The 23,558-nt window shown below is 52.9% G+C and overlaps 2 protein-coding genes across 20 annotated transcripts; one reads left to right on the plus strand and one right to left on the minus strand.

Annotated features, from left to right (window-relative positions):
* The first annotated feature begins 93 nt into the window (after positions 1 to 93).
* Positions 94 to 9,264, plus strand: MBD6 (methyl-CpG binding domain protein 6). Of its 19 annotated transcripts, none has more exons than XR_014314393.1 (15): positions 94 to 139; positions 3,212 to 3,275; positions 3,452 to 3,588; positions 3,892 to 3,994; positions 4,125 to 4,287; positions 4,514 to 5,563; positions 5,740 to 6,401; positions 6,677 to 6,830; positions 7,006 to 7,181; positions 7,308 to 7,721; positions 7,828 to 7,880; positions 8,092 to 8,155; positions 8,295 to 8,464; positions 8,728 to 8,791; positions 9,050 to 9,264. XR_014314393.1 is itself a non-coding variant. In XM_082741930.1 (13 exons), the coding sequence occupies exons 3-13, from the start codon at positions 3,476 to 3,478 to the stop codon at positions 8,367 to 8,369; spliced, it is 3,042 nt and encodes a 1,013-aa protein (XP_082598056.1). In that variant the 5' UTR covers positions 94 to 139; positions 3,212 to 3,275; positions 3,452 to 3,475; the 3' UTR covers positions 8,370 to 9,264. The 19 variants fall into 19 exon arrangements, 7 of the variants coding, with proteins under 7 accessions (XP_082598056.1, XP_082598055.1, XP_082598058.1 ...); XR_014314394.1 differs by having other exon boundaries at positions 95 to 139; positions 7,006 to 7,175; XR_014314395.1 differs by lacking the exon at positions 94 to 139 and adding an exon at positions 1,876 to 2,179 and having other exon boundaries at positions 7,813 to 7,880.
* Positions 9,265 to 9,420: 156 nt separating this feature from the next.
* DCTN2 (dynactin subunit 2) lies at positions 9,421 to 23,415 on the minus strand. The gene is made up of 14 exons (XM_082741976.1): positions 23,200 to 23,415; positions 22,188 to 22,256; positions 13,902 to 13,998; positions 13,667 to 13,728; positions 13,247 to 13,345; positions 12,607 to 12,767; positions 12,263 to 12,413; positions 11,875 to 11,940; positions 11,623 to 11,661; positions 11,370 to 11,447; positions 11,209 to 11,280; positions 10,896 to 10,998; positions 10,686 to 10,777; positions 9,421 to 9,874 (listed from the first exon to the last, which is right to left on the minus strand). Exons 1-14 carry the CDS (start codon positions 23,233 to 23,235, stop codon positions 9,788 to 9,790), a joined length of 1,212 nt encoding a protein of 403 aa, XP_082598102.1. The 5' UTR covers positions 23,236 to 23,415; the 3' UTR covers positions 9,421 to 9,787.
* Between the last annotated feature and the right edge of the window lie 143 nt (positions 23,416 to 23,558).

Here is a 23,558-nt window from a genome sequence, read left to right on the forward strand (position 1 = left end):
CGGCGCTGGCCCCGCCTCACCCCTTACATCCGCCACTCAGAAGCCCGCGCGGCACCGCCCCCAACGCTCCCTCCCGCTTGGTGGTAGACGCTGTGTTGGACCCGGAAGTGGCTTTGGGTCACGAGGCTTCGCGGAGGAGGTGAGTGAGTCATGCGCGCGCGCGGAGGGGAGAGCAGGAGGGGGAGGGGAGGAAAGGGGGGCGGGGATGATGCAATGTTTGGCAACCGGTGTCTCCGCGCGCACGCGCAGGGGACTACAAGGGTGGTGGGAGGCGCGGGGGGTGGTGGTGGTGTAGGGGAGAGGAGAGGGCGGGGCGCCAGCGCCCGGCTCCCAACGGCCTCAACGGCTATCAACCGTGGCTGCCCCTTTGCTGCCTAAGAAGCCTCAGGGCAGCTTGTCTTGCTCAGGAGTTCTTATTACGCCCACCTGGCATTAGCCCCTGTTGCACCTTCTCCATAAGGAACTCCCATTTTGCTTGGTTCCCTCCCATTTAATAGGCACAAGGTCTTTTAAACCAGCCTCCTTTGAAAGTTTGCATCCAGCCACAGGACTGCCTAACGTCTTCTCGAGTATTCTTCTTGAGAATCTCGAGGTCTTTTAGCCCCTTAAATCCCCCAGAGGGACCGAGGAACTTGAATACTTTTGATAGTCATTTTCAGCTCCTCGCAGAAAAGCACCCTTAACTTCTATCTTGGTGAAGTTTCTAATGCGCCCTCAGCATGCCAGAATTCATGTCCCTTGCCCAGTGGATGCGATTCGCACTGTTTCCCCACGCGTCATCCCCTCCACCCCACGGTGCTCTGGTGCTCTTCACCAAAAGATCAAGACCCTCCCTTTTCACCGGACCAGACGCGCAAGTCCTGTGACTCCCTGCCGTGAGGAGCCAGTGCTCAAGCCTCCTGCCTCCTAGGTGCTTGGGCTGCCTGTTGTCCCCTGTTGCTTGGGACATTGGGTGCACTTGCGCGCACAACTGCCTTGGACTGGTTTGTCAGGAGCCCAGAATCTAGCCTCACCTGCCCCCCCACTTGCCTAGGCCAGCCACCTAATTTCTCTCTGCCTCAGCGGTTCTTGTTTGTAAATAAAAGTAATGAGTTGTGAAGGTAAAATGGGAGAAGTATGAACTTGGAGGGTGCTTCAACAAAAGTGAAAAGCACCACTTAAAATGCAAAGTATTAAAAAAATGCAAAGTATTTTTCTTGAGCCATTAGGTAGAAAAAAGATGCCATGTGGTGGCCAGTTACATATACTGTCATACCCTCGTGGGGGCAGCCAGAATTAAATAGTATCTGTCACAAGGTCGGTTGTGGCTGGAAGGCAGGTTTAGGTGGTGGTGTGACAGTGACAGGTCCTTGGCTAGGCCTGCTCCGTTGCTCCAGACCTCCATTTCCCCTTTTGTAAATGGGGGTGGGGGGTGTGTTGGACCAGATGGTCTCTCCTGGCCCGAAGACATGACCAGGTTGTCAGTGACAGGCAAAGGTCATGTGACTTGACAGGCTGAGGTCGTGTTGTGACATGTTGACCTGGGGAGGCGGGTCAAGTCCCAGCACACTAGCCGGGAAGCCTTTGGGGCGGGGCAGGGCAAGTCGCGACTTTCATCTTTTGGGGCCGGCCCCTCCCGGACCTGACATTCCTGGCTCCCCCAACAGACTGTGGCTTTGGAAGGGGCCCCTCCCCGGGGAGCGCTAGGATTGGCCACCAGTGGCCTGGGAAGAGGCTCAGATCCTTCCGCGGAGGGGGGGGGGCCGCGTGGGGTGTTTGTTCTCTTGGGGATTAATGGGGGGTTGTGGGGGAGGGGTAGGCGCGCTCCCGCATGCGCACTGCGGCCCCTCCTGTTGGCTCGTCGTTGTCCGCTGGGCGGGGGCCCGGCCCCGCCCCTCTCCCGTCCGGGCAGCGGCGGCGGCGGCGGCGGCTGCGGCGGTGGTGGCGGCGGCGACGACGGCGGCGGCAGCAGCCTGCGCGGTGCCTTCTGGGAACGGAATCCCCAGGGCTGCCCCTGGCCCCCATGGCGCATGCGCGGGAGGCCGCTCGGTGATCCGCGGCGGCGGCGGCGGCGCTTCCTGCTAGGACCGGCCGGGGCCGTACCGGAGGCTCGGGCTCCACCGACCCTCCTCCCACTCCCTCCCACTCACCCTCTGGGCCGCGACTGCGCAGGGCGGGGCCGGCCGAACCATGGGCCGCGGTGAGTGCAGGGCCCGGCCCCCCCACCCCGCCCCTCCCCCTCCCCTCCCCTCCAGTCGCTACCCTCTGCCCCCTCCGCGTCCTCTCGGCCCCTTTCCCTGGCCTCATCCCCACTCCCCCGCCCTCACCTGCCCCCGCCGTTTCTCCCTCTCAATGCTTGACTTTTGCCTTCTTCACCTCCCTCCCCACAGTGCTTCGCCCACCCTCCGCCCGCCCTCTCCCCAAGTTCCTTCCTACTTCGTGCGCCTTCCCCTCCTCCCCAAGCTGAGGGAAGCAGGCTGGGTGACAGGGCGCCTTGTTATGAGAGGGAAAGTTTAGAAGCCGCCTGTGTAGGGTAGGAGCGATGGTGAGGTTGGAGAGGATACTTGCAGGGTTGGGGGGGGGCGTCCCCACATATCAGAGGAGAGTCCCTTTGGGAGCCAGTCTGAAGCCAGTGGGGTAGGAGGTGCTGAATCCCCCTGCTGAGGCTTAGGGAGAAATCAGGAGCTTCTCGACTCTGGGAGAAGACAGCTATAATTCCAACCTTTCTTAAGAAAATCCAAATGAACTAGATCAGTGATTGTCTAATGGAGCAGGCATGGGGGGTTCCGTTGGTACCACCCCAGAGGGCAGTTGGGCAATTGCCTGGTGACCTGTGGGGCAATCTGTACTTTTTATATGATCTTCCTGGGGGTAGGGAACAGCAGGGGCCCAGACTCCAGGAAACTTCCTAGTGTCTTGGCGTTATGGGAATTTGCCCATACTCCAGGGTGAAGTCTTCTGGCTCTGATGGGACAAAGGGGCCTTGCCCTTTATGTCTAGGGATTGGGCTCTGATTCCCTGGTCCCTGGGAGTTGAGGCTTTGATCCTCTGCTTCCTAGGGCCTGTATATGGAAAGGATGGTTGTGGACTCAGCCAGCAGATCCCTGAGATCTGTGTGTGCGTGCACTTACCTCAGAGGGTTAAGGATCTTACCCTTGAGAGTGTCCTGGGCTTTGGTTCTCTTCTGCGTTGGGCAGGTTTCTGACAGTCTCTTCTCTTTCCTGTGTTGCAGGTGTGGGCTAAGCCGGAGGCCCCGGCTTTAGACTGGACCCCACAATGTTTGCAGAGATGTTCAGGTAGCCACAGTGGGATGGTAGCGAATTCTTCATTTCTCTCCCAGCTCTCCAAGGGTTTTTCCATGCCCCTGAGTTCTTTTGGGTCCCCCCACAATCTTTGCCTTCCTGGAGTACTCCCTCAGGTACCCAGTGCAGTTTAATCCTCCTAATGCCCACATGGATGTCTGTGTTATCAGGCACGTGGGAGCTGATTACACACAATGAATGGGGGCAATGAGAGCAGTGGAGCAGACAGAGCTGGGGGCCCTGTGGCCACATCTGTCCCCATCGGCTGGCAGCGCTGTGTTCGAGAGGGTGCTGTGCGCTATATCAGGTATGGCTCCTCAGAGTTCCAGAGCTCTATCCCCAGGCCCTTCAGTGCCTGCATTTTCTCTCCCGCTTCTCCTCTCAGCGCCCAGCTCTCTGATACCCTATTGCTCTCCTCTGTTCTTCCTTCGTCATCCTTTCTGCTCTGTGTATGTCTGGCCCTTTAACTATGTTCTCCCTCTTTCTCTTTCCACATTCTTTATCCTGTGTCCTTCTTAGGAAGGTCTTTGAATAAGGAACTGTCCTTTAGGCATGGTTTTCTGATTCAGTGTCAACTAACTCCATCTTTTCTGACCCTGTGCTCTCCCAGCCCAAGTGGCACAGAGCTTTCTTCCTTGGAGCAAACCCGGAGCTACCTCCTCAGCGATGGGACCTGCAAGTGCGGTCTGGAGTGTCCACTCAATGTCCCCAAGGTCAGAGTGGTGAGGGGTGTCAGAGAATACAGGGATAAGCCAAGAGACTTAATACAAGTCACCGACCGTGGTACCTCTTCTGCCAGTTTCCACTCTCTCAGGGGCCCTGCCCATGACTCCCACCTTACAGGTTTTCAACTTTGACCCTTTGGCCCCGGTGACCCCGGGTGGGGCCGGGGTGGGGCCCGCATCAGAGGAGGACATGACCAAGCTGTGCAACCACCGGCGGAAAGCCGTTGCCATGGCAACTCTGTACCGCAGCATGGAGACCACCTGCTCACACTCTTCTCCTGGTGAGGCTTCTTCACTTTATGGATAACTGAGGAAGACTTAAGGGCCTGGAAGAGGGATGGTGGGAGGAGCTCTATGAGAGGGAGCAAGGAGAAGGGTGGAGTGGGGAGTTGCTTGAGAGGAAGGCACAGGGAGGTTGGGAGTTTATGGGATATGGGATGGAGAAGACAAAAGAAAGTTGTTGGAAGGGAAGCCACAGGCTGACCCTTCATTTCTCATTTATTGCAGGAGAGGGAGCGAGCCCCCAGATGTTCCACACTGTGTCCCCAGGGCCCCCCTCTGCCCTCCCTCCCTGTCGAGTCCCTCCTCCAACTCCACTTAATGGGGGTCCTGGCTCCCTTCCCCCAGAACCACCCTCAGTTTCACAGGCCTTCCCCCCTCTAGCAGGCCCTGGGGGGCTTTTCCCACCACCAAGGCTTCCTGACCCAATCCCCTCTGGAGGCAGCAGCCCCTGTTTCCTCCCAAGGGGCAATGCTCCCTCTCCAGCCCCACCTCCTCAACCTGCTATCAGCCTCAATGCTCCCTCCTACAACTGGGGAGCTGCCCTCCGCTCCAGCCTGGTGCCCCCTGACCTGGGCTCTTCTCCAGCCCCCCATGCCTCCTCCTCACCACCTTCGGACCCTTCTCTCTTCCACTGTAGTGATGCCTTAACACCCCCTCCTCTGCCCCCAAGCAATAATCTCCCTGGTCCCCCTGGCCCCCCTGGTCCTGCCACTCAGCCACCAGTGTCTTCAGCCACTATGCACCTGCCCCTGGTCTTGGGACCCCTAGGAGGGGCCCCCACGGTGGAGGGGCCCGGGGCACCTCCCTTCCTTGCTAGCAGCCTACTTTCTGCAGCGGCCAAGGCACAGCATCCCCCGCTCCCCCCTCCCAGCACTTTACAGGGCCGAAGGCCCCGTGCCCAGACACCCTCCGCTTCCCACTCCTCATCACCCCGTCCCTCTCAGCGTCGTCCCCGCAGACCCCCAACTGTACTGCGATTGCTAGAAGGGGGAGGCCCTCAAGCCCCTAGAAGGAGCCGTCCTCGGGCCCCTGCTCCTGTCCCCCAACCATTTCCTCTCCCTGAGCCATCCCAACCGATTCTCCCTTCTGTGCTGTCTCTGCTGGGACTCCCCACCCCTGGCCCTTCCCATTCTGATGGAAGCTTTAACCTTTTGGGGTCAGATGCACACCTTCCTCCTCCCCCAACCCTCTCCTCAGGGAGCCCTCCCCAGCCCAGGCACCCTATCCCACCCTCCCTGCCTGGGACCACCAGTGGCAGCCTCAGCAGTGTGCCAGGTACGTGAGTGTGGTAGAGCTCTTCCTCCTCTCCCGGTGGAAAAAGGCAGCCAAAGCACTTAGGGGAGTTTAGAGAGCTCTTTGGTGGTTTTCTGGGTTGGAGGCAGGAAGGTTGGGTTCTTTGGATGCTGGGAGAAAGGTCCTCCCTTGAGCTGAATTTCTCTTTTCCTTTGCAGGTGCCCCTGCCCCACCAGCTGCCTCCAAAGCCCCCCTGGTCCCCAGCCCTGTGCTTCAAAGCCCATCTGAAGGGCTTGGGATGGGGGCGGGCCCAGCCTGCCCTCTGCCTTCCCTAGCTGGTGGGGAGGCTCTCCCTTTCCCTAGTCCTGAGCAGGGCCTGGCGCTGAGTGGAGCCGGCTTTCCTGGGATGCTAGGGGCCTTGCCTCTCCCTCTGAGTCTGGGGCAGCCTCCACCTTCTCCATTGCTCAGCCACAGTTTATTTGGTGTGCTGGCTGGGGGAGGGGGACAACCTCCCCCTGAGCCTCTGCTACCCCCACCAGGGGGACCTGGCCCTCCCCTAGCCCCAGGCGAGCCTGAAGGGCCTTCGCTTTTGGTGGCTTCACTGCTTCCACCAGCCCCTTCAGACCTTCTTCCACCCCCTTCTGCACCTCCTAGCAACCTCCTTGCCTCTTTCCTGCCCCTGTTGGCCCTGGGCCCCACAGCTGGGGATGGGGAGGGATCTGCAGAGGGAGCTGGGGGTCCAAGTGGGGAGACATTTTCAGGTTTGGGAGACCTGCCCCCCCTACTGTTCCCCCCACTTTCAGCCCCCCCCACCCTCATAGCTTTAAATTCTGCGCTGCTGGCTGCCAGCCTGGATCCCCCCTCGGGGACACCCCCCCAGGTGAGGATAGGGGGTGAGTGGGTGGGACAGAACAAGAGGTAGAATCAGGGATGGGAGCTGGGAATCAAAGGCTTTCCGTTTCATGCCTGAGCTCTTCCTCAGGGCCTTTGGGGAGGGCTTAGTTCTTGGCTGGGGGTAGGATGGCTGCAGGAACTGGGTCTGTATTTAATAAGCGTGGCCTACTTCACGTGAGGCTTCAGTGAGATTGTATATGTGAAAGTAGTGTATGTTTATGAACTACTTCACATAGTGTCATAATTGGTCTTTGTTCTTAGCCCTGTGTCCTGAGTGCCCCCCAACCTGGACCACCTACCTCCAGTGTCACCACGGCAACTACTGACCCGGGGGCCTCCTCTCTGGGCAAGGCCCCCTCCAACTCAGGGAGACCCCCCCAACTCCTTAGCCCTCTGCTGAGTGCCAGCCTGCTGGGTGAGTCTGAAGGAAAAGTGGTGTGAAAGAGAAAAAAAGGAAGTAGAGGAGAAGCTGGGTGTCTTGGGGAGGAGTTTTTGATCCTGGGGTTAAACCTAAGAGGTAAATAGGGTCTGTTCAGCCTAGCCGGGTTGGGTTGCAGAGGGAGATGCCTGACCTTACAGCTTCTCCATAGGTGATCTGTCTTCGCTGACCAGCAGCCCTGGAGCCCTCCCCAGCCTGTTGCAGCCTCCTGGCCCTCTTCTCTCTGGCCAGTTGGGGCTGCAGCTCCTCCCTGGGGGGGGAGCTCCTCCACCCCTCTCAGAGGCTTCTAGTCCCCTAGCCTGCCTGCTACAGAGTCTCCAGGTGAGGGTATGTGTTGGGGGTGGGGGGTGGGGTGTTGCGGACAGAATTTTTTCCCAAATTGGAAGTGGATGTTTTGAGATACAGTAGCCAAGGAACCATATTTGGGACTAAAATTTTATTTTTTGCCTGCAGATTCCTCCAGAGCAGCCAGAAGCCCCTTGTCTGCCCCCTCAGAGCCCCACCTCAGCCCTGGAACCAGAGCCTGCCCGGCCTCCCCTCAGTGCCTTAGCCCCACCCCACAGTTCTCCTGACCCCCCAGTCCCTGAGCTGCTCACTGGGAGGGGGTCAGGGAAACGGGGCCGGAGGGGAGGAGGGGGTCTTAGGGGCATTAATGGTGAGGCCAGGCCAGGCCGGGGCCGAAAGCCCGGTAGCCGGCGAGAGCCTGGCCGACTGGCCCTCAAATGGGGGGCACGTGGTAGCTTCAATGGACAAATGGAACGGTCCCCAAGAAGGACCCACCACTGGCAGCATAATGGGGAGCTGGCTGAAGGGGGTGTTGAGCCCAAGGATCCATCCCCTCCTGGACCCCATTCTGAGGACCTTAAGGTGAGTGTGGGGTGATGGAGGTTTGGGCTGAAGGGTTCTGAGGAAAGGCTGGGAACACGGTTCCTTTTCCTAATTTTTCCTACACATACAGTCTGTGTTTTCCCAGGTGCCCCCAGGGGTAGTCAGAAAGTCTCGTCGTGGCCGGAGGAGAAAATACAAGTGAGTGTTGGGCCTACCCCAATCCCGGCCTTTTGCTATTTGATGGTTTATAGAAATGTCTCGAGTGGCTTGACTTTCAGAAAGGCACAAACTTAAATATGGATGGGGATATTATGCCTTTATTATCCAAAAGTAGAAGGTTTCCCACCCAAACTCTGAGCTTCACGTGGTGCTTGGGAAGCGTTCCTGATCACCCGTGCCCTTACTGCAGCCCTACCCGGAACAGCAGTAGCTCCCGCCAGGACGTTACCTTGGACCCCAGCCCTACAACCCGCGTAAGTGTGTGTCAGGGTTGGCGGGGGGCGTTGTAAGGGATGAGGCAGGAGAAGAGGAGTAGAGGGAGTGGGGAGAAAATAAAAGACTTCCTGATACCTAGCTGTTTGATCACTTCTTTCAACTTCCCCTCTTGTATAGGCGGCTGTCCCTCTGCCTCCCCGGGCCCGCCCTGGCCGTCCTGCCAAAAACAAGAGGAGGAAACTGGCCCCTTAGCAGCCATACCTGGAGCTGGATCTGACCCTGATTGGGGAGAGCTGAGTGCTGAGCCTTGGGAGCCCCTGCCAGCCACCTGCACCTGTGGACAGTGGGTGGGGGCACTACTCCCCACTCAGAGCACAAATGCAAGCCCTTCCCCTACAATCCCATCCTGAGCCATTGCAGGGGGTAGGGAAGCTCACCCCCTCCCCCCCAAAGCCATGTCACTGAAAAGGCCTGGGGGGGTGGTATATGGCCCTCTCCCCACCAGGCTAAGGGGAACACCCCCTTCCCCAGGTCTTTTATTTGTTTAAGTTATTTTTGCACAAATGACTCTTTTATATTTAATTCGACTTCATTGCCTCCCTTCTTAAAGCCAGCAGGCTCAGTTTACAAACCTGTGAGCTACTGTTGGCTGCTGCCCTCCTTCCCAGTGAAAGGTACAAAGCAATAAGCATCATGCATTCCCCCCTCACCCCTCCAACACCCCTCTGCCTCTGGCTCAGGTTGCTCAAAGCACAGATCCCCCTCTTACCCCTGTCCCCAGGTTTGAAACACATAGCCTCATTTCAAGGTGTAGCCAGCTTCCCTCTACTTTCCTCTGGGATCTAAAAGGGGGTAAGGGGGCACAGAGAGCCCACTGGGCCTCTCCTCCCACACACACTACACTGCCCCTTCTCCCCCATCGGAATGCTCAGAGACGTTGTGATGATGCGACCGAGGATTATGCAACGTGGTCCAACCGGAGCGGCCAGCACGACCCGCTGTCCAGGGGCTGCCTCCTGCCTTTTCTTTTGTAAAGACAAGACCCTTGGGAGTTTTAATTCTGTTTTGTACTTGCCCTGTGGGGCCTCCACTGCTTTTCTATGGGAGACACTCTTAATTTAACAGATGAGAATATTTTGAAACTCTGGCTCTGACTCTGTACTCATTTTTTCCTTAGTTCTTTAGTAAGAGCAGGTTACAGTTTAAATCCTCTCGTAGCAGAGAGGGGCTGAGGCTGCCTATTAGGCTGTGGAGGTCTGTCTCAGTGCTGCCTCTTCCCCAGGAAACAACAGCAGGGGCCACACAGAGTACAACAGCATTTAATGGTCAGAAACAGTTGTACAGAACTGCAACCAGCCAGGGGAGCTGTGCTGGAGGACAGGACCCAATCCTGCCCCGCCCCAAGCAAAGCAGTACTGGACAGGAGCTGGCATGTGGCAAGGCCCACATCCCCGGGGCCTGAGCGGAGACCACTATCTAATGTCCCCCAGCTACCACTCTGTATTCCTCGGAGGAGGGGTGTAAACCCCACATGCAAGAAGAACCCCTTTGCCCCCAGTGTCAAATGGTATGGGGATGCAAGAGTTATAATTAAGGGGAAACCCTATGTAAGCTGTTAACAGAGTTCAAGGGGGTAGGGATTACCCCCATTCTCCATCTCCTAAAGGTGCTCACTTTCCCAGCTTCTTCATCCGTTCGTCAATGTTGGCAAAATTCCCCTCAACGGTGGACAGGTTCTCACGCATGGTTTTCTGCACCTAGAAAGTCACAGAGATGTTTTACTCTATCAGGCCCAGGTGCCTGCCTGGGTGAGCACTTGAAGAAATGCTTTTGGAGAAGACAAGAAATGGAAGCATAGCTTACGGGCCCGAGTGGGCATGTGATAGTAGCTGTTTTGGTCTGTTTTATATAATGAGGAACAGGTATGATTTTACTGGAATGAGAGTTTTACTGGCTCAAAACTTTAGAAAACAGCTCTAGAGGCAGAACACATTATACTTTATATATTTCTTCATTCATCTTGATGGTCCTGTGGTGTTGGGTCTCTCCGCTGTAATTCTGCCCTCAGCACTGAAAACAGTGCCTCCAAGAGAAACTGAGGACCATGTGCTGGGCACTGCTAAGAATGAAGGTGAAGTTCACTGCCCAGTGTCAGAGAAGAGGAAGCGGCAAAACAAGATTGGAGCCTGCTGTTCATTTCAGAGTCCATACTCCTCCCAGTGTGCTGTGCTCTGGATACAAGCACATCTGGCTGAGGACCCAGGGAGGGGAAAGCTAAGCTGAGACTGTAGAGGGACTGGGTAGGTGCTGTAGGAAAAACAGGTTCACTGGAACTCTAACAATTCACTCACAGTATTTCACCTAATCCATACAACCCTGAGGTAGGTACAGTTTTCCAGATGGTAAGATGGAGGTTCACAGGTTAAGTAAGTTGTCAAAGGTCCCACAACCACTGACAAACAGTAGAGACTCAAACCAAGCCCCTGCCACGTCCCGTTACAACCTGAGCCAAGGCAGAACCCAGGCTGCTAGAGAACAGAAGCAACAGACCAATAAAGGGGCACACACCTGGGTCAGGAGGGTGGTGTTGTCCTTGAGGGAGCTAGCAATCATTTGCTGTGTGGTATCCAAGTGGGTCAGGAGCTGACCGAACTGCATGGCTACAAAAGAAGGTAGAGAAGGTATGGATGACATCAGAATCCACAACAAGACGGGAGGAAACAAAAGCTGCCCGCTGTCCAATTCCTCTCCCCTCCCCCCCAGCAGGAGGCCTCCCACCTTGCTCATGCAGTTGCTTGATGGTGACAAGTCTCTGCACCAGCTCTGGAAGGGTGGAGGCGATGGGGCTCCAGCGCTGTACGGTGTCGTATAGCTGGTGCACCTGGTGGGGACAGGACAGGGCCCTAAGGGGATGGCCAAGTGAGGTACACAACGACCACCTGGGTGGGTGAGGGCAGGCCCCTCACTGTCTCAGCTGGTAAGAGCTTACGAAGACAGCACCTCTCAAGCTCAGGTAAGACCACCAGAAGGACTCAGAAAACAAGAGGGAACAGGAAAGGATACAGAACTGGGGGGAAGGGCTCTTCCTGACCTTGCTTTGTGTATCTGCATCTTCTACAGAAGCTTTATGCTTGGCAATCTCATTCACCTTTCCCAGGACACTCTGAAAACACAGACTTCAAGGTCGATAGGGCACCCAGGGTTTCTGAAGTCCCAAGCTACCTGTAATCCAGTTTGCCCTCCATTTAATACCTGTAGCCGAGCCTCCACTTGGTCCAAAACTGCAAGGTCCAGGGCATTCACCTTTGCTTGCAGCAGTTCTACAGTCTCCTGGGGGTGGAGGTTGGGACAAAATTCATAGAGGGGAAAGGATCAGACTAGGAAGACGCCACTAGGAATACGCCACTGTATTCCACTGGAGGTGATTAATATACAGCTATGGACCCACAAACCCAACCTCACTACCTCCTCTGTAATCCAACACTCTGGTTCCTTGTATACTCACCATGAGACAGGCTCCCTGAACACCTGCTGAAAGGGGATTCTGGCGGGGAAGAGGAGGAAAGAAATCAGTGGTTCTTGTGTCTCCTCACAATTACTACCATCTCCCATCCTTCCCGGGTCTAGCCGGCAACCCACTGGCTGATCTGATAAATGAAGACCTTCCCACTCTCCCCGGGGTTCTGTGGAATGCTCTGAGTGTCAGGGAAGAGGGCGCAGGATGCAAGGTCAGACTCAGTAAAGGAGAGCACCTAACCTGAGCATCCTGATCACAGCGTACAGTTGCTTCCAGCTCTGTCAGGCGCTTCTCAAGTTCTGCAACCTAGGACGAGGAAGGGAGTGAAACTCGCCACCCGCCTGCCTGCCGCTGCAGCAGGCACCAACATCCCACTCTTCTCTGTTTGTCCGCTTGCCATTCCCCTCCCTCCTCCTCTCCACTCTGCCAAGGGACCACTTTCTCTGGAACACAACCTGATCACATTCTTAAAATCTTGAAAGTAGATGAGTGAGGGAAACATGGAGAACGAAACATCAAGAGGAATCGGAAGCATTCCCAGCACCCTGATATCTGATCTCCTGGAGGGAGGTAGGAAAGTCTTCAGGGCCATGCTACCCCAGCCCCCCAACCAACCATACCTACTTACTTTGGCAGCTTGAGAGAACTTGTCCTGTTCAGGCCGAGAATGTAGTTCATATGTGACAAGGCTACTATCTACAAGAGTCCCACTGGTGGTCTTTCCCCCTGAACCGGTTCCTTTGCTGTTTTTGGTTGCCTCCAGCTGCAGAAGCAGGCGCCTGGGACAGAAGACCAAGTAATAAGACTAGAACTTGAAGGATGTGGGCAAGCCCAGCCCTCTCTCATTTCTGCCTTGCGCTCAGCATTAAGGAACAGCTAGGATACCTCTCCCCTTAGTATCCTGGCCACTACCTGGCTGAGTGTCCCTATGCCCCAGGCAGCAATGATTTCCCAACAAAGCAGGACACCCACTTAGCCAGAGCTCCATCAGGGTCAGTAAGGTTGATGGCTGCATCTGGTCCCAGCAGCTTCTCCAGGTGGGAAGCAACTAGCTGCTGCTTCAGGGCAGCCAGCTGTTTAGCCAACACCACGGGGGTCAGCTTCTCTTCAGTGGCGGACTCCTTCACCGTTGCCTGGTATGAGAAGAAGCAGACAATGAGGGGTGGCCAGGGTAATCAAGACCAGAGAAAGGGGGTGCCTAGATGGCTCAGTCAGTTAAGTGTCTGCCTTCGGCTCAGGCCATGATCCCAGAGTCCTGGGACTGACCTCAGAGCCTGGCTCCCTGCTCAGTGGGGAGTCTGCTTCTCCCTTCGCCCCTTCCTCTGCTCATGCGCGCACTTGCTCTCTCTCTCTCTCTCTCAAATAAATACAATCTTAAAAACAACAACAACAACAGAAAAAAGGATCAAGGCCCTTAAGAATGGCTGTGGCTGGAAGTTACTGGATGGTTCTTACCCACCTATGGTACTGAATATAGATCTATTTATACCCCTAAACCTAGGAACCCCAGCTTCCTTACCAAGGAGCCTTGGGAACCTTTTTCCTCCTGCTGTGAGGTCCTACTCTGCTATGTAAGTCAGGGCACAAAGAAGAGAAGGGAGTTTACAAGTACCTTGATTTTCTCAACTTCAGTTGTCAGCTCCTGGACCTCGTGCAATAGTCGCTGGTACTTTTGTTGCGGTGTCTCCTTCACTCCCAGGCCCTCTCCAAGCTAGACAGCAAGCACATATAGTGAAGTTAAATCCCTTGGTACAGGGAGCCTCCTCAAGAATTTATCCAAACCCTGAGCTTAGGTTGTAAGGATATCCCATCCAACTCAGAATGCCTGGTACAGAACAACCTGGTACAGAAAAACTGGAGGCCTGGAGACTCTCCAGAGCAAACAGCAGGGGGACTAAGCATCCTCAACTGTGTCCTGTTGGGTTTCTCGGGAACCCCAAAGAGAGAAAAACCCAGAAGCCTGACTGTGTCCCTTGATGTCCCTCCTAACCAGGATCACGGCACCATCACCATCAACACACACACAACAAACCAGCTCATATTCTCCAGATTCATATCCTGTTCTCTTGGTTTTTCCAATACGATCTGAGAAATCTGCCAAGAAAAGAAGATGGAATTGAGGGCCTGATCTAGGCCCAGGGCAGTCACGGTCTCAGGTGACTGTCGGGGCTACCATGAAAGATCTCCATGAAGACCTTCTCCCCCAAAGCATGCCACTATGGCCCAAGGACAGACCTCCCCCCATCCAGTTTCCAGCCCAGTCTCACCAAGTCCCTTTGTCCCCACTCTCTTGTCTTTGAACTTGTCATAGGCGGCATTGGGATTGACAATGATGTGCTCCACACTTGTGCTCGTCAGCTCCTCCTGCAGGAACAGGGAGTTCAGGCCAGGGGCAGATTCATTCTCACCCTAGACTTCCCTGACCCCACAAAACCCCCAAACCACTAGAGGAGATTGGGCCCCACATTCCCAAGAGAAGAGAAGGGCGGCTCCACTCCAAGTTGCTGACCCAGGCTCAACCTAGGGAACGGAAGCTTCCTGGTAAATTGGGAGTCTCAGTTGTATAAATATTAACACCCTGATTCAAGGAACAGAGGTAGCATAACCTCCCCACCCACTCTGTACATAAGCCTCCCCCTCACCCCCCACCCCACCCACTGGGGCCCTCCCAGTTACCTAGCACACACCATGCACTCAGGCCAAGAAACTAGCCTGACCTCTTTGAACCCCCCCTCCCAAAAGTAAATCTCCCTGTTGCTGAGGATGGACATTTCAAGCTAACCTCCCATCCTTGCTGGGAGGAAAGAGGAAGAGTGGCAGACATTCCAGCTGCTAACTCTGACGGTGAATATGCTGCTGAAGGGAAGATACCAGCTCTGAGATACAAAAGTAAGGCTGGGAGAGGACATGACCAGCAGTCCAGTGCCAAGGCTGCCATTAGGCTGGGGAGTTCAGGATGCAGAGAGAAGAGGCAAAAGATTACTATATATTTTTTAAGGGATGTCTTAGAAACAATAAGCATAAGCACTACCTGCTTGCCAAAAGGACGCCCGGGTGAGGGCCACGCCTATATCCTGACATGGAAGTAGCCCAGCAGCTTCTCAGAGAGAAGCCTCTCGAAGAGAAGCCACAGCACCCGCCTCTTCTCCCTGCGCCCTCTGCTCTTGTATCAAGCACTGAAGCTCTCTCCTTAGCAGGGAGCATGGGGAAGAGTGTAATAGAGTTTACCCTAGCAGAGTGGTTCCCTCCTTACTAGATACTGACTGGCTGTTCAGATTCCAGTAACTACACCAAGACCAGGCACTTTACACATCTCCTTCCCTTGTCAGCAGTCCGGCAGCTCTCACTGTCCTCGTGAAAGAGGGGGAGGGAGGCCCGAGGATCTTGTGCTATTGGGGGACGACAGCTCCACCTTCTATAGAAGGCAGCTGGCAAAGTGAGTCTTCTTGCCTTTAACTAGAACAACAGTTCTCAATCCTGCCCATGTATTTGCACCACTTACAAAATGTAAATTAAAAATAAATTAAAATTTTTAAAAAAAGTGGAAAAAAGGCCTGGGTTCTCTGTAGATTTTGATTTCATTATTGTTCTGGGGTAGGGTCAGGAGAGTAGGCTGGCTGAAAAGCTACCCAGCTGATTCTAACATGCAGCCAGGACTGGTCAGAGAGTCTCTGCCTGTGTGTGGGTATTGAGGGTGGGAGCAGGGAATGATAATGGAGAGGCATCATGAAGAGCAGCAGACAGAAGCTCCATCCTTCATCTCTGATCTGCTATTAGAGAAGGAATCAGTGTGAGTGGCAGCTTTAAAAATAGGGAAGGGAGGGAGTAAGGAGAAAACATCAACTTTGACCTTTACCTCTTCTTCAGGGAAGTGCTGAGCAGCTAAAGATTAAGGGAAAACAAAAGGGCTCAACATCCTATGTGCAAGGGTAAAGAAACAACTGAGCCCCAAATTATTCTGTCTTTAATCTTCTCTGAAATGTATGGCCAGAGCACCCACGGGCCAAATAACTGTGCGGTCTCCGGCCTCTGCAAAGTGTCTGAGGACTCCCAATGAGGAGAGAGGACAGAGGACCACCTTCTCTTAAGTTCACACTCCTCCCTGTGACTGCCCCAGGCAAGGCCAATGAGGTAGAAATGCATTTAAAAAAATCCTCTTAAAAAGACAAATGGGAAGCATAGTCTATAGACCAAGGAAGGAAATTAATCATGGCTGCCATCTATTAATACCCTCATTATGGGCCAGGCACTTTGCTGATGAGAAGCTACTTTCCTAAGTAGGTAAGGGGTTGGTTGAGTAGAAAAGGGTCAACGTACAAAGTGTGGGCCTCAGAGGTCCTGGACAGTGGCACGAATTAATAGCACTTTCATCTCACTCTTTCCACTTTGGATCATGGTCTGGGTCAGGAGAGCTGCCCGACACTGGCATCTCCTTAGAGCCTCTCCAAGGATGTGGTCCCAGAGACTCAGATGGCCAGCACCCTTCTGTCCTCCAGTGGCACCCATTCCACCAGTGCCTCAGAGATCTGGGGGCATGGGCTGGGGGCAGTGTCACTACAGTGATTCATAAGATGGGAAAAGGCTGTCGCCGGGAGATGGGGCTGGATAGAGGGATTAAAGATTTAGCAGAGACAAAAGGACAGAGAAACAACTGCCCATCACAGCACACCCCATTAAAAAGCAGATGAAAGGTCAGGCTTCTTACCAGCTCCTGGTGGTTTTCCCCAGAGGTGAGAAAATCAAAAGAGTTAAAAGGAAAGGGAGTGGGGAAATGGGGGTGAGGGAGGGGAAAAAAAAGACAAAATTGTTATTAGCAAATTGTCACATGCACTATATGATAGCTTCAAACACACTGCACCATAGGGCCCAGGGGAGCCTAGCAAAATTTGGGGGCCCAGAAGTTTCAGCTGGAGCCACTACATACCCCAAGAGAAAGAAGACCTTGGGACCCTTTCCTCTCTGGTGGTGAGAATGTCATGAAACTCTGCCATTAGAAGCAATGTAAGATTATCTGAGAACTAGTGAGATGGTGCAAGCTAGTGGCAGGAACAGGAAAGTGGGGGTGGGGGCAGACAAGGCAGAATGTGAAGCAGAGGCTGTGGTGACTCTAAGGACACGAAGCTGACTGAGGGGCTTCTTAGTCCTTCTCAAGGGGAGACTTCATGGTTCAAGTCTCACTGTCTCTTGACTTCTCTAGTCTTAAAGAATGAGATGTCTGGATGGTGGAACTGGTTGCAATAAGGGTGCCCGTAAGGGTAGCGTGACAGGACTTAAGGTTAAGCAGAACAAAATATGTCAGGAGATGGTGAGTGTCAGGAAACATGAAGCACCCGTTCTCGCTCTCCACTGCCAGAGGAGAGGCAGGGCACGTCCCGGCCCCTCGGACAGTCCAGTGTGTTTGCATCCACCTTGATTAGTTGGTAACTACCCTCACAGCCCCAGGGGAACCAGAGCAATTCTGCTATGACGTGTGAGCACAAAGAACCCAGAGGATACCAAGATTCATAGGTCCCAGCCCATGTGCAGAATATGTTTCTTCCACCTTCTGCTCACAAGATTCACAGAGGTTAGAGCATGGAAAAGGGGGAAAGGTGAGAGTACTCCAAAGAGGCCTTCTTTTAGTCCAGATACACAGACAAGGCTCTTGCTTTTAGGCAAGACGAGTACAGAACGACCAGGAGGGAAATCTAGTGTTACGCCCTGCCTCTCCAGGAGCTCTACTGATGGGCACGCAGAATCGTGGAAGCTTAAAGATGGTTATGTATATATGACAGTGCGAGGTGGGACAAAGACAAGTGCTTCCTGCCTCAGAGATTTCACCTAGAAACGCCTGAGCCTCCACCTCTCCATCCCCTGTCTGATGCTAGGGCCCAGTTAAGCCAAGACTCCTACTTCAGATCAGGGTCAAGGCAGATCCAGACCCTGTGGGTCTACACTGGGAGGTCTCTGCACAGAGGGAGTGTAAGCACTCACAGGTGCACACAGGCGAACACACAAGGGGAGGCACACACACACTACCTTTCTCTTATTTGCCCCACCAAGCTAAAACCAGCCTGGGAGAAACTCAAGGAGAGAGAGACAATGAGCTATAAGTTCAAATTCAAATCATGAGGAACAAGCAGAGTGGGGGAGGATAGAAAACCAAAGAAAAGGAAAAGTGGCATATTAGTCTGTAAACTGTATATACCACCTCCAGGTCTGTCCTTTGGGGGCACTGTGGGATGATGAGCTTTTAGGCATAATTCCTATAACCTGGAGTATTAACAGTCATCACAGAAACAGTCCACCCAGCCACCTTGACTGAAAAATTCCAAGTGCCCTGATCCCAGGTACCAGTTTACCTGGTACATGACTCCCAGTCCCTCTCACTAATGGACCCCCTGACTCCCCAGGGCTGTTTGGCTAAATGGCTGTGCCTCAGAGGGCAAGACCTGAGGTCTAGATCAGACAGGGAAAGAGGCCACTGCTGCTCTCTGAGCCTGTTAAGGCTCCTTGCCAACACTGCAGCCAGGGGGACTTCAGAACCATGCTGACAAGGAAGTTGGAGAATGCTGTAGAAGAAAACTGTCCAGGATGGATCAACATAATGCTGACCATCCACCCATTCCTAAAGGAGGGGTACAGAAACAAAAAGACTCGTGAAAGCACGAATAATCCAAGTTACTAACCTTAAAATTACATGTAACACTCCTTTCCCATCCCATTTACTTTTATCTAAAGGCTTAACACAGGGAACATTAAAATGACTATTTCCCAGGGATAGTCTACACACAGCTAAGAAGTGAGGACTGTGACTGTCCCCCTTGTTCTCTACCCTTGTCTAGAATGGCTAACAGTTACTTCTTTTCTCTTAATTCATTTCATTCTGAGGAGGAGAAAGCCAACCCTTCTAACTCCAGCCCCTAAATGCCTCATATGCAAAAGCATTCCTAGCCTCCATGTTTCTATTCCATCCTCCATTGGACAGTTTTATTCTGCAGACCTCACAAGGGAAAGAGACAATGACTCATGAATCAGATTTGTACTTCCAAACCTTGATTAATGATTTTTAAACATAAGGCCAATAGGCCCCTTAATGACCCAGCTAGGGACTCGACAGAATTCAAAACGATTAGCTACAACAATAGTACAGTGACAGAGCATTGCATGCGAGATGGCAGATGAAAAAAAAAACATGCAGAGAAGAAGCATCGAATGGTCTTACTTGTGCAAACTAGTGTCCAGGCAAGGTGGTGAGGAGGGAGGATGGGGGAAGCATTAGGAAAAACTCAGGTAAGTTCAAGAGTGCCAACAGTCAATGAACACAATCAAGCAAACTCTATGGTATCTCAAACTGTAAGGAAGACAACATACTGTTTCTCATCTCAAGCTGGTGGAGTGTCCAGCAGTATCTACCCTTTGGAGAACAGCCTCTGCCAGGGCCCTGTCAGACTGTGGCTAGGTCATTTTTTCCCCTTTCGCATGGCACTGGAGATCAGTAAGTCATCAAGGGAGAAACTATAGCCTGTTTCTAGTGAGATTTTCTAAATTTACTCTCCTTGCTCCAGCAGTTCAAAAGCCAGAAGCAGAATGCCTCACAGACCCAAGGTAGACTGGGGGTCCAGCAGGGAGGAAATTCCAGTCAGGAATTAGCTTTCCTGACAAGACATTTTAAGAAAAGTCTCCAAGTAAGCCCATCGTCCAAATCAACCTAGGAGTGTCTGAAATGCAGAGACGAGATTCTCTTACATTGAAGAGGAAAGGGCTAGCGTGTGCTACTGTCTGGCCCATTTACCTTAGAGTATTTTCCTTCCTGCTAAAATTGTTTTAAAGGAATAGTAGGAAAATCAGGATCATCTTTAGCAAAACTAAAACCTTTTATACTACTTTCCTCCACCATCCCCTCCACTATAGGAACTGCAATGCTTTTATGATTAAATTAAACTAGCAATGACAATCTTTAAGGGACATTATTTCCTTCAGCAGCTCAGTTTTTTCCACAGTGGAGCAATCAGAGGAAGGAGGTTAAAAGACAGTGAGGGTCAACACTCTGATTATTCCTTTAAATAAAAATTTGGAGATCCCCCAAAAGGTTCCTTTAGAAAATGATCATATTGTTTGTCTTCAGGGAAGGGACCTGGATGGTGGCAGGCAGGGGTGGGAAGAGACTTTTGTTCTATGCACATATGTTATCTATGTAGAAACGAATCAAATTAAAGTTGAAAATAATCTGGAGACTAAGGCAAAACATTCTGTTGCCAGAAGTTAAGGTGACTGAAAACCTCACAGTTCAGCCACAATGCTGGTTACATGTTGTCATCAGTGCTACGTCTTGGGAAGGGAGGGCACAGGCTGCTAGTGAGAATTCAGGCCTCACAGACATGAGGCTTCTGGACTAAGTACAACCCACTTCTCTTCAAGCTGCACATTTACATCAATATTAAGAGCAGGAACAGGACCATTACTCAGCTGACTTCCCGAAGGCTGCCTTCCTAAGGCCTACAGGGACACCCAGAGGCCAGAGACATTAGCTGACATCAGTAAATATCTCAGCGCCCCCCTCCTTCTGAAGCAGCTGAAGGTCTCCCCACCCTTCTCCCTCCCACCTAGTGATGAAGATTCATTTAGCTGTGTCTTAGGTGATGGAGGAAACTCGACTCTTCTTGTATTTACCAACCAGCTCCTATGCACTGCTATACCATCATCCTGAACAATATGCTGCAGGAAATGAACACTTCTGGAATCCCTCCCTATCAGCCATCCCACTAGGTATTACTGAAACAGGCTGCTCAGGCACCGCAGGGAAAAACAGCCAATCAGGGCTGCACATTCAGGCGCTCCCATCCATGCCTGTCATCTTCTTCTTTAAGAAACATCCCAGGACTTTCAAAAGGAAAACTACACATGTTATTTTTTTCTTTTGGGAGGGGGATTGCTGTGATACTGCCCATTCATATCACAATCAGTGACAAACAGACAACCTGCCGTTAATTATCTCACCATGAAGTTGTGACAATTTATGGGCAGAGGCCTAGGCCAGAGTTGAACAGTCTCTGAAATGGATCAGAGGACTGAAGTCCTCAGCTTCTACACTCATGCTCTGTGAGGTCAAAGACAGCTTCCTAGTAACATACATCTTAGACTGACAGGTGCACTCCCAGGTCCTCGAGCAATGACAACATCTGCATTATCTCCAGATATTGAAGCTTGGGGGACAGACTGACATGCCAGCAAGTACAGAAGCCACAAGGAACACACCACTGAGAGAGGAGACAGGGAAGGTGTTCCCACAGAATAGGAACCATTTCCACATGGGGGAAATCAAATAAGGAATAAGTGAGTACGCCAAGCCATACATTAGAAGCCAGCAGCCAGCATTCTCCAGGACTAACCAGCCCCACAGACATAGCCACAGGACTTGGAGACACACATAAGGAGCCTGCTTCATCAATGTGACCTTAGCCCAGCTCTCTCTGGAATAGAACCTATAACACATCTTGTAAAAAATGCTAACAGACCTTTGTTCCCCTTGACACTTACATACAAGTTTTTACCATGCTGATTTCTATTCACTCCATTTTGTTTATTCCATGTTTCCTAAACTGTATGTATCCTAACTCCACCATTAGACTGGGGCATCCTTAAAGGCAGGGACATTTCTTCCTCTGCATTGCACAAAACCCAACATAGAATGAACACATTCAATCAACATGCTCAGTGGTTCCCCTCATGGTTAAAATGTGTCCACAGCTCATTTCCTCCTTAGAGTTCTTCTTAGGTCCTAAAGTGCTAAGGGACTCACTCTCTTTTGCTGTAGGAAATATTTACATTCTTCCTCAAATTCGTTTTGCTCTGAGCCTGGGTGGCTCAGTTGGTTAAGCCACTGCCTTTGGCTCGGGTCATGATCCCAGGGTCGTGAGATCGAGTCCCACATCAGGCTCCTTGCTCAGTGGGGAGCCTGCTTCTCTCTCTGCCTCTGCCTGCCTCTCTGCCTGCTTGTGCTCGCTCTCTTTCTCTCTCTGATAAATAAATAAAATCTTAAAAAAAAAATTGTTTTGCTCTGCCTGGATCCCTTATCTTTCTAAAATCTCCACATCACTTTCTCACTCCTTGCTCAACGGATACTGGGTATTCAGGAAAAAGACTATTCCTCTATACTTCAAAATCTAGCTCCTGCTGGATACTGATGAACATGCATCAAGTGAAATATTTTATGAAACTGAAGGCTTACATCCTAACCTCAAGGAGTTTGTAAGTGCTCAGGCTTCAGGATTCATTACTATAGACTAGCACCCAGAGGCCTCCCTAAATCACTGGCTCCAAACAAGACTGTCTTGAGATATTTCAACTTTTATTTAAAAAGACCCAAGTCAGGTCTTGTTAGTTGTGATTCCACAGACAGGGCTCTCCTTCCTAGCACTGTTCACTGGTGGCTGTACGCCTGCAACCTACATACCTCCCAGGCTGGGTTGGCATACCCGCTTATTGTTGTGGCTCCCCAGTAAAGGGAAAGGGTCAGCCTGGGGGAGAGAGGTCAGGGTCTGTAAGAGTACTGAAGCAGCACATAGTCTTACCGCATCAAACTCGGCTTGATCATCCTCAGGCAGATCGCTGGTTTCATAAACATCTGGCTCGTTCCTGGCCTGCAGACAGAAGCAGTGACCACCCTACCTCATTACCCAGCATCCACCAATACTCCTGACCCACTCCATTTCAATAAGCTAACAGAGAAGACAGGCTGTGAGGCCAGGATTCTGTCGCTTCTCTTCTACCTATCCAGTGAACTGTATAATAGTTCCCATGTATTAAAGGGGTGAGAATGACAGAGGGCACAGTTGGGACCTCATGGTAAGTGGTGACTGTAAGTGATGACAAAGATGTGACCCTGAATCTGAAAGGGTGCGGGCTCTTGGCAATCATTATGCTCGAAGTAGGAGAGCGTTATCTTCCAAATTAGGCCCTATACACCGCTACCCTGGCACAAAGGTTGAGAGTGACTCAGTACAAGGTCCTGTGACCCAACCCCCACCCTTGAGAATTCAGGCAAGGCAGCACAAAAGGAGGGTACAGGCCGGCATGTGTGGGGCGGGAGGGGGGGGGGCGGGTACAGGGGGGCGGAGGCGGGTTTCCCGGGGGGGCAGAGTTCTGGTACTCTATCTGGTACTAGAAGGGTTCTGCCATGGTAACCTCTTCTTTGGCAAGGTGAAGGCCATCCCCAAGTGGCCTGGTATGTGTGTTTGGGGTTGGGATGGTGGGGGGAGGGGCCTTATGGGGAGATAGGAGAGATACGGGTGGTGCTGACATGGATGGTGGAAACACTCGGGCTAAAGAGCTAAGCGCCCAGAGACGATTTTGGGGCGGAGAAACGGCGACTGCCGGAAAAAGGCCTGCTAAGTCATTCCGCGGCCGGGCTAAGTCAGGTCGTAAGAATCCGGAGGATGCTGTGGCCCGTCGGGGAGCCAGAAGCTAGAGCCCTGGGGCGGAGGAGGAGCTGCAGGCGGGAGGGGTCAAGGGTTAGTGTCTGTTGGGGGTCCTTAGTAGGTCGGGGGTGCGGTCCTGGGGAGCCGGGGTTGGCCCTGTACTCACAATGCCGGGAAGGTCGGCGTATTTAGGGTCCGCCATGGCGGCGGCGAGGCGGGGTTGGGGGACCGGGGCCTCGGTGGAGCCGGGGCCGGTGTTCGGGTAGGGGAGAGGCTGGGTCCGGGTCCCGGGCTTAGGCGGCGGCAAAGGGAGCGGCGGAGGAGGTGGAGGAGCAGGAAGTCTCGCGACAGGAATCGTACAGGAGCGAGAAGGGTAAGGCAAAAGTCGCGAGAACACCCCGCTACCACACCCCTGGAGAGGCCTGGATTGGCGAGAATGCTACCAGGGAATGAGGTAATGGCTGGGGGACGCCGCCTGGGATTGTGGGATGTGTAGTCTTGGCCCACTCCGGCTTGGACGGAGAA

The sequence above is a fragment of the Mustela nivalis genome (assembly GCF_964662115.1).
Source record: "Mustela nivalis genome assembly, chromosome: 7".
Classification (NCBI taxonomy): Eukaryota; Metazoa; Chordata; class Mammalia; order Carnivora; family Mustelidae; genus Mustela; species Mustela nivalis.